This window comes from Dermacentor albipictus, chromosome 2 (genome assembly GCF_038994185.2).
Source record: "Dermacentor albipictus isolate Rhodes 1998 colony chromosome 2, USDA_Dalb.pri_finalv2, whole genome shotgun sequence".
NCBI lineage: Eukaryota > Metazoa > Arthropoda > Arachnida > Ixodida > Ixodidae > Dermacentor > Dermacentor albipictus.
Window position 1 is genome coordinate 201,863,202 of NC_091822.1, and position 9,894 is coordinate 201,873,095.

General features: G+C 46.3%; 1 protein-coding gene across 1 annotated transcript; it reads left to right on the forward strand.

Moving 5' to 3' along the window:
• Positions 1 to 3,340: 3,340 nt before the first annotated feature.
• LOC135904574 (uncharacterized) lies at positions 3,341 to 4,501 on the forward strand (the record flags this gene model as incomplete). Its single annotated transcript, XM_065435429.1, has 1 exon — positions 3,341 to 4,501. A coding segment is annotated over one exon (1,110 nt), but the record flags the coding sequence as incomplete, so codon positions are not given.
• Positions 4,502 to 9,894: the final 5,393 nt, after the last annotated feature.

The following is a 9,894-nucleotide window of genomic DNA, read 5'->3' on the forward strand; positions in this document are numbered from 1 at the left end:
CTGTGCATACCCCTGCCATCATCACTCTTTCCTCTACAAGCATCATATGTCGCCTTCATAATTGTGACATCGCTGGGTGTATATCCTACTCGGTGAACCCTCCTGATTTGGTGCTTTCATTTCGGCATAACTTGTCAGCACTGCAGTGCATAAACATAAATATTTCATAGGAATAGCCTTGTTACCTTTGTGGTAGATAAACATGAATATTGAATGAGATTACACATTGCGTAGGATGAAAGTGGACGAATTGTACACATCACTTTTAGTCGTAAGGCGTTAATTAACCACTTGGCCAAAGCATCTTTTCACATAGATTTCAACATGTGCTTGAATACCACGCCCAACATACATCAGTCCAACGAGTGCGTTGGATTAGCATAACTTATGTTGCTGTCTTTGTTCTACGACAGTGAATGAGGACCAACCGAGCTCTGACCTAATCCTTCTCCCCAACCTAAAAAACACAAAACAAAACCCTTTTTTTCCTTTAATTCTTTGCAATAAATTGACCTTATCTTTTTCTCTCGCTTTCATTGTGATGGCGCAATGTTGCTTATTTTGTGCTTCCAGTTACCGTGCAGTACTTGGCTGCCAACCATCTTGACCTCTTCCTTCCTCCATTACATGTCCACACTTTTAAGGTACAAATGCTTGTGCACTACAGCTACCCGTTCCTTTTTATCCAAGCATATCCAGCTTTTCTGGACACGTACCTACTAGCGCCCCAAGCGGCCCCGGTACGAAGCTAGCGCGTTTTCAATAGAATGAGCGGGTTTCTTGCGAATAACAAAAGCTGCAGGTCGATTATTGAAAAAGACAGATGACAGACATGTTCGGGAAGACAATCCACGCGAGCCAAATGCAGTGATCACTCTCTAGCAAGCAAGAATTTTGTTCCCAGAGTGGTTGAAGATTCTGCACGGTAGCCTATGGAAACGACGAAAATTTGTACTCGATTTTCGAGACAAAAACGATATATGTGATAAAACTACAGCGTCTATGATAAAAGTCGCTGCAGCGCATGTAGTCCGGAGACTCAGATTTCGATTGATGCCTATCTCGACTCTCGACAGAAAGCGTAACACTCTTCCCAAAAGCGATTTTTGAAACACGTACAGTCATGCAAGTTCACGTGGTGTCTATAAAAACCTGATCCCATCCCTCGCGGAAACATTAGAAGCCGTGGCCGAGTCGTTTAATCGCTCGCACCTATACGCAACGTAGAAATGGGTTGATTGTTTGTTAAGTCAGTGCTTTTATTATCAAATTTTATTCATTAGACAACATAGCAACAAGCATGCGCATGTCTTTGTGCTACGTTAAAGAAATAGTATCGTGCCTTGTAGCATGGACATACTCAGGAATTCTGGACATTGCAACTTCACCATCTATTTGGAACTTCACGGAAATGCACATGCGTAAGTGAATGGGCAATTTTTTAACCAATTTTATTTCTACCTAATAAACGAGTATCAACAAGTTTCAACTGTTTGCGCCAAGAGGGCAGTCCTTCGTAAAAACATATGCATTTATGGCACTTATTTCGGAACTTTGGTGGTGCGTTAAACCAGTGTTTTGTTCGGGGATGGGCGGTTATGTCACACGACTGGAGCCAATGGTCTTGCACCCTCTCAGCAGAGGGCACATTGACTAGAAGAAGCGCGAAATTTGAACTCTAAAGCGATTTATTATAGCGGTAGTTTTTAATGGTAATTGCAGAGCGAGTGTCATTCAGTCTGTTTGCAAGCGCATGTTTTTGTGAGGCAACAGGGAAGGAGAGGGAGTGTATATGGGTGTGCACACCTTGAGCGTGCGTGCGTGTGTACTTGTATTTGTGTGAGCACTGCATGTTTGTGCCTCAGTATTTGAATATGCATGCGCACAAGTGCGTGTATGCGTGTGCGAGCATACGCGTGTTTGTGTGTGCGTGTGAGTTCCGTGTGCGTGTGTGCGTAAATTTTTGTGCATGTGTGCCTGCCTGACCGCGTGTAAATGTGAATACGGGTGAGCAAGTCTCGGACCTTTGTGTTTGTGTGCGTTTGTCTGAGTGCGTGCAAACGTGCATGCATGCTTGCGTACATTCTTGTGCGTGTGTGCATGCGTGGGCGCGTGTAAATGTGAATGCCGGAAAGCATGCGTCGTATCTCTCTGTGTGCGTGTTTGTGTGAGTGTGAGTGTGCGCGAACATGCGTGCATATGCATATGCACATGCATATATATAACGCATATGCACAGGCATATAACGTGCGTGTAAATGTGAATGCGACCGAGCATGTGTCGTGCGTGTGCGTGTGTGTGTGCGCGTGTGCGTGCGTGTGTGTGTGTGTGTGTGTGTGTGTGTGTGTGTGTGTGTGTGTGTGTGTGTGTGTGTGTGTGTGTGTGTGTGTGTGTGTGTGTGTGTGTGTAAGCGAGCAAGGTCGCGACAATTTTGCGGCTTACACCTATTCTTGGGCATGAATGCGATATAGAGTTTATTTAAACACATATTCAATTCTGCGAGACAATAACCAGTTACATTGCATTTATAGCATTATCTCTTTTGCGACCAAGCAAGCTTTCGGCGGCACACGTTCACTGCTACATCGACACTAAGACTTTTTAACCTGATTGCCTTCGAAAAAAAAACAGCGTGAACAAAAAAAAATTGGAGGACGCTTAAGCTTCGCCTTCAAGAGTGGAACGCGACAGCGTTCCCGTCGACCCGCCAAGGGGTGTAAGAAGTGGGCTACAGGGCAGCCATCACTTACGAGGCACCCCGCATCGGGCGCGGTGAGCGTCGAGCCATATGGTCGAGCAACGCGGCGTTCGGCGCCGCAACGAAACGTGCGCCTGAGCAAGCGGAACGAACCGAAGAACTCGGTATCTCGGAGGGGGAAATGATGCACGCCAGCCAAACGTCGTGATCGGCACGGGCAGAGAGATATACAGATAGTGATCTAAAGAAAGGAAGGACGCTTGATTCTGCAGAGGGAGCAAGTCGAAGCGTTGTCAGGGGAGAGTGCGCGCCGCGACCCACCTCGCACAGCTCCAATGCGCGTGTGGCGCGCCATCTGTCGGGGTAGTGCCGTACATGGAGAGGAGGGGGTCTTCTGTGTTTGCCGCAAGATGGCTCTGCGTGTGCGGAAAGCGCAGAAGGAATGCAGCAGAAACTCATTTCGCTACTCGAGTAATTGCGACTTCTGTAAGTTACATGTTCATAATTACCGATATACACCGCAGTATAACTTTCCACGGCTCGTTTCGAAGGCAACACCGCATTCACTAGAGGCGCGTTTGTACCGCTTGGAAGCATTGAACTCGTGGCTGAATTCAATGGAAAGAAGTTCTGAGTTATTTAGGTGTGCCTCTCTCACAGTATAGAAATAGCAATGCTCATTGGTCGGGAGGAGTTGGCAAAATTCAACGTAAAGTGAATTCATGGCGAGGGCGTAATTTGTCAGTGTTCTTTCGTGCTGAAGTGTGTAACGTTTTCTTAGCTTCGCGTCTTATGTATGTGCTCCAAGTACTGCACTGCTCAAGACTTCGCCTTCAGGCACTGCATCGCGTATTTGCAACATTCATCTGGAGTTCGAACTGTGAATGGATGCGGCGCGATAATCTGTTTCTCCCCCTTGAACGTGGTGGTCTAGGATTAGTACACCTCTTCGTCAGGCAAATTGTTTCTCGCCTGTTTTTCTTTCGAGACAGTGACCATCCGTTCTTGCGTGAAATGTTGCAACTGCGTTTAGTTCATTATGTTCCTAACATAGTAGTGTCATCAAATGTCAAAGATGTCCCACAGGCTCCTTGGGGCTTTCTCAAGGAGGTTGTTGATACATTTCTTTTCTTGAAAGTTAGATTCAGCCTGGAGTACGTGTTCACAGCGAGTCGAAAAGCAATTTCTGCGGCACTGGTTGACTCTATTTTCCCAGATCCTTTGTATCGTGCACCTTATTTAAATCGACCTTATCAGGATGTACTTGAACGCGTCCGAAAAATGTGTGTGCCTCCTGGAGTAAAAACATTTTTCTTTAAATTACATTCGGAAACACTCCCTGTTAAAACTTGGTTGAATTCGAGGGGTTGCTTTGTGCCGTGGTCAACAAACTGTCGGCTCTGTCCACGTGCCGAAACCATAGATCACTGTTTCATAGACTGTAGGGACGCTGTATTTTTTTGGGATATTCTACAAAGGACGCTTAAAAAGGACATTGACATGACTCCATACTCAATTAGGTTTCTACCGTTTAAGGTTACAGGTGGTCCTCCCTATGACATGTTCATTGTACTTGGTTTATATAGCCTGTGGAGAAGTAGACTCTGTGATCGCCATGCCGAAAGCCCGCGAACTACAAAATTCTTTTTTCGTAAAAGTGCTGCGTATGTAAGAAGTGTGTACGCTGTGCAGGAACCTCCGCCAGACTGGATGCACTTGTTGGATGCATGTGTGTGTTTGCCTGAGTTTTAAGTGTGTAGTTGTGTCCACTTTGTAATACACCTTCAGTTTTCTTTTCCATGTAATAAAGAAAAAAAAGAACTCGTGGCTGAGTGGTAGCATCTCCGTCTCACACTCCGGAGACCCTGGTTCGATTCCCACCCAGTCCATCTTGGAAGTTGCTTTTTATTTATGAAGTGCCTGCCGTGATTTATCGCTCACGGTCAACGCCGCGGACGCCGACACCAACGCCGACGACACCGGCTTTTCTGCGACACGAGCTCCTTAACGCTATCGCGTTAAAATCTAAAGTGGACTCCATGGCCACAAGCAACATGTTCACGGGGCCATGCTATTGATGACAGCATCAAAAAAAGGCTAGGTGCAGTCAGGTTTTTAGAGGTTTGCAAGAATTGACTGAGGGGCTAGTTGGTTCATTATCACAGAAAGAACGGTTTCTCAAGTCGTTAGCGCAGTCTGTGTGTGGTTCCTCCTTTGTGGGCCGTCTTGAAGAGCTGTTCTTTCTGTGACTTTACAGATGTTGTGACTTTACAGATGTTCTTTTTCTGCGTCAGTTACGCTTTCGAAGAGCGTTTAATTGGAACATTTTTGTTCCCATAGCTCTTACAGAACATGTTTAATCAAAATTTCTTCACTCAGCTATATAATCTCGAGGACGTACTCCAAACTGCTCATTTTCTTTAGCCACCTAAGATCAATTACTGAAAATTTATTTAACGGAGCTTTGTTAATTACACGCACAACTATGGAACATGCTCCGCATCCAGAGGTTACCAGTCTGGACACTCGAATGATAAAATTATGTCACCAATTTGTATTGGTTAAATAGCTTTTTTTTTACACTTAAAAGCAACCGGCATATTCATGACGCTGTAGGGTTCTTATAAAGCAAGTATAAAAGCTCGGACAGGTTTTCTTGGCGCAAATCAACTTCGTGAGCTTAATTAAGCACATGTGCCCAACCGTGCACTTCTGCCTTTCTAACTTTATAATAATTCTCCTACATTATACAAGAAGCACCTCAGCGCTACGGTACATCAAACAAAGTGTGCGAGAACATTGTGCGCGCTCCCGATTAGATTTTTGAGCGTTGGTGGCATTAGGCTCGGTTTTCTGGCACCATCAAGAATAATAACAGCTGCCTGGGGCAAAGCATTGGATACATTTTCAGTTTTTTGTAACACATGGATCAGTGCGGACATGTACGTTAGAACGAAAAGTACTGAAATATTAAGATGAGGGTTTTGCTGCATATATTTTGGCTGTCTAGTGTTAAGATATAAAGAAACAATACGGTGATTTTGGGTCATTATGGCTGACTATGTACAGTCACGTGAAATACGAGCTCCGACACAGTACCCGTGGTGGAACTGGCCCTGGACTACAGGGCTATATTGGACCACGAAATGCTGGTTTGATAAATACCAGTAATCGCACAGTGTTTAGCTCTTGAACTTTTGGCATGTCGGCGCCGCTGTGCAGTCTTCGGGGCCCTTTTTACCACGAGCACTATGCTTCAGCTAATATTCAAGGCAACTGTACGGTATCTCTTTTTTTTTTGAGGGGGGGAAAGGTGAGTTTTCTTTTTTGGCGTGTGATCATTGTTCCAAAGTTATAGGTTAGCTCAAGACGCTCCCCCATATGTGTTTCTTATATCCAGTGCGTTGTCACGGATTCAATAGCGAAAGAGCGTTATCTTATCAGACAGCGCGCGTAAAGCGAATACTGGTGTACAAATCCATCACATATGAGGACCCGAGATTGCGCTCTAATGTACGAGCATTCCAATCTGAGGAAGCGATGCCTTGATCCCTAGATCAGATTCAGAGGGAGCACTATACATTGCGCGCAGCCATCGTTGTGCTTTGGGTGTTTTTCTTTTCCAGCGCAAACTCACCTTATAATGAGTTATTTTCGTGACTCACCGTTTTGGAACTGCCTTGTTCTTCAGATCACTACAACTTGACAGTATATACGTGCTACATCTTCATTTAGTGAACACTGGGAAAAGGACTAGGAATTTTGTTGCTTGTGCGCTTACACATTTACAGCAACAAGTTATTTTTCATAACTTAATGTTTGATTTAGGAGGCTGTAAAAGACAGCAACCTGATACTAACAGGAGGTCTTATTAATGCAGAAAATTTAAATTATTATTAGTCAGATTTCACCTCATGGTAAGGAAATTAAATAAAGATATCCTTATGATCCTGTGTTCGGGCCACCACAAAAGCCGAGAAGCCAGCATTCGCTCAAACAATTGGACGTGCAAGGATGTGGTTAGCCAAAGCACGGGCTTCGTGTTGCGATTAGCAAGATGTTTCCCCTGGCGGCGCATCACCCATAGGTTGAGAAGGTGTCTGTCAATTTCTCTGTCGTAAAAATTGTTGACTCGTGTAAAATTGTTTGCAAGGTGGAGATGGCAGGCGTTACATCAAATGCCTTTGATTTGTCATCGCCGTGGACCTTGCCCCAATCCGTTACCCGTATCTTGCGAAGTTTCTTCATGTATTCAGTATGTATGCCAATCAACATGGATGAGTGCTCACTTCCCCTATGCATCTGGCTCAGCTGCCCGTGTAAGAGATTCAGGACCAAGCCACCAAGTGAAGTAAGGTGTATGAGACCGAGTTGCTGAGATGGCAGGTACGCCTGAACGATCCAGAAGGGCGACTTCTGAATCTGTGAAGACTTCGTAAACCAATCTGCCTCTTTTTGAGTCATTTTCATACCCCACATGGTGTGCAGGGGCATCAAAATTACCTCCAACAAAAACTGGAGCCCTTGGATAAACGGACCTGATGTGGTGTAACCAACCGATTGTGTGGCGTGCGCTTCGTGGTCTCCCTTAAAATGAGACAATAATAATATTTTGGCCGAACGGGTTAAAACCGCAACAACTACTCGCACCATTTATCGAGGTTGATCGGTGTTTGAGAGATGTTTCAATCGATGTATACGGCAGCCTTCCCAGGTTTTTCTGTTCAGAAACATCCCCACATATCTGGAATGGAAGCAGTAGTCTAACGAATGAAATGTGGGATTGCAGAGTTTATGTGACTCCTTTAGAAGCAACATCCACACAATAAGATTGCCTAATTGTATTTTTGACTTCAGTTCTCCTCATTTGTTATAGAGACCGCGGCAGTTCCATTGTAAAAAGGCTGGCTGAATGATATACTTATGTGGAGAGTTAACCATGGTGAATACTTGTTCAAATCAGTTGCGTCAGTTTGTTCGTGTGCCAAGCACGGTAGCACAGCCGTAGTAGGCGGCAATGTGAGTGCGAGTTCCGTGCTTTCCTTTCGCGCAACAGTTCCCGCTGCCGTGACAGCAGTGCTATCTGTGCATACAAATCAACAGTCTCTTGCTCTTCAGCTACCTCTGCTTTATTAAATGTGTTACCAGCATGGCGAGCAACTGATTTGCCCTTTTCAGTGCCTTAAAATACCACGGGCCTGCTTGGGTGGTTGTCTATGGCTCTGGCCGAGTGTCTTCTGTGCCGGTGATAATTACTGAAAACGAATGTAAAGCAAGACAGTCTCCGGTGTGTCCCATGTAGCACTGCGCATACGGGCACGAGCTGAGGCATGCCACTTGGTAGGGCATATCGGGAATGCGATGTCATGCTCATCTGACTTGCAAATACCGCATCGATAGCGGGGGTTTCCCTGCGGTGTCGTTCGTGCTGGGTCAGGAGATGTTGTTGGACAATACTTTTGCATGTGTGCAAGCTTATAACACCTGTAGCAGTAAACGTAGCTTGGTTTATGCTGCTTTGGTCGCACTATACAGCCACTGCAATAAGGTTTACGAGCGCCATCAAGCGTATCGTGCAGAAGGGTATTCGCCAATACCATGTCCTCCAAGAATTACGACACACAAAGGCTTAGGATACTTAGGGTGCCTCGACACCACGGGAGGCGGGGCTAACATTGAGGCACCCTAAGGATATCTCGATTCGTGCACCCCCTAACGTCCAGCGTACCTGAAGCGTGCACACACAGCAGGCCTCTGGTCAAGCCCGAGTCCGCGAACGAAGTGCAAGGGCCATCGTAATTACCGGCGTGTATAGTGCTGTCGAGATTCGCATCTTTAGAGGAGTTGCGCCCCACTCGTGCAGCTGACGCGTCCGGAGAACTTGACCTTGTCACCGAGAAACCGCACCACCACTTGATCAATTTGCCCGCTTGCAAAGGCATAAAACGATAGCTGTTGCTGCGCAGTGCCCACTGGCGTTCCAAGCGAAAGTCCATCTTGAGGATTTTTACTGTAAACCTTCAGCCTGTCGTCTGTCTACGTAATGCGAAGGGGTGAATTACAAAGGAGTCGCTTACAGCAGTCATTGACTCGGGGCTGCAGGGTCTGTTGGAGAGGGGGAGCTGCATATTGACGTGTACTTTGTCTTTTTCAGGTGACCTCTTTTCACCATCTAACAAATGTTATCGCTCAGCTCGGGACGCGCCTGCATGTGTCGGAAGTTTCTCGAGTGTTATTTCTGTCTGCTGTATGTTGTCACCGAAGCTTGTGTAATCTTACTGCATGTGCGACTCGAATTGTGTGGAACTTTCTGGAAGACACGCGTGCACCAGCGATTACTCTGGAACATTCGATGACTCGCGTATAAAAGCCGACGCGGTTGACCAACAGATCAAATTTTCGACGATCGCCGACTGTGCTCGCCGCTATCTTAGTTTTTTGAGTGTAGCCTGTTTTTGAGGGCACAGTTTCTCCCAATAAGACGCTAGTTTCGTCAGTCACAGCTTTGCTGCCTTCTTCACCGTCACTACTACGTGACAATATAGCTACTTTCCTTAACTATAATCTGTCTATATATTTTAAGGCATAAGCCTCTAGTGGCTCATGAGTGTCCGGGCTCAGTCCGTGGTGGTCGCAAGAAAGCGGTCATCACCGCCGAGGGGAGCAAGGAGAGGAGGCGCCATGCCAGTAGCGCTGTGCGAGTGGGCGCGTGGGGGTGCGCGCACATCGGCGACAAACCTTGCATGGCTGTGATTGCATTCCATGCTCCCGGCTACGGAAATATACCTGGTAGCGAAGCTTCCATAGGAGCCAATACGTTCAAAACATGGCGGTCCATCGCCGGTTCATGGGGCTTAGCGCCATCTGTATGCGGTGGGAACACTTCACGCGGAAGAAAAAATAACGTGACGCCATGTCCGTTAAAAGCAGAAGTGACGTCATTTTGTTTTCGAAGCCGCGAAATTTGTTTTGTTGCTCTTCCTTTGGAGTTGAATATTCAAGTGCCCCGCCATTCGACTTGATGGGCGTTTCGAGCTTTCAGCGTGGAAAGCGATGCAGGAAAAGGCCAGCCGTACGGTTGTCGAAATCGCATCCCTGCACAGAACATACTTTCTTTGGAGGCCGACGAAAGCTTTAGGTGTAGAGTGCTGATCCTATTGTCGGATGCCAAGCCCGTCGGCCAGCGCAGTCGCACG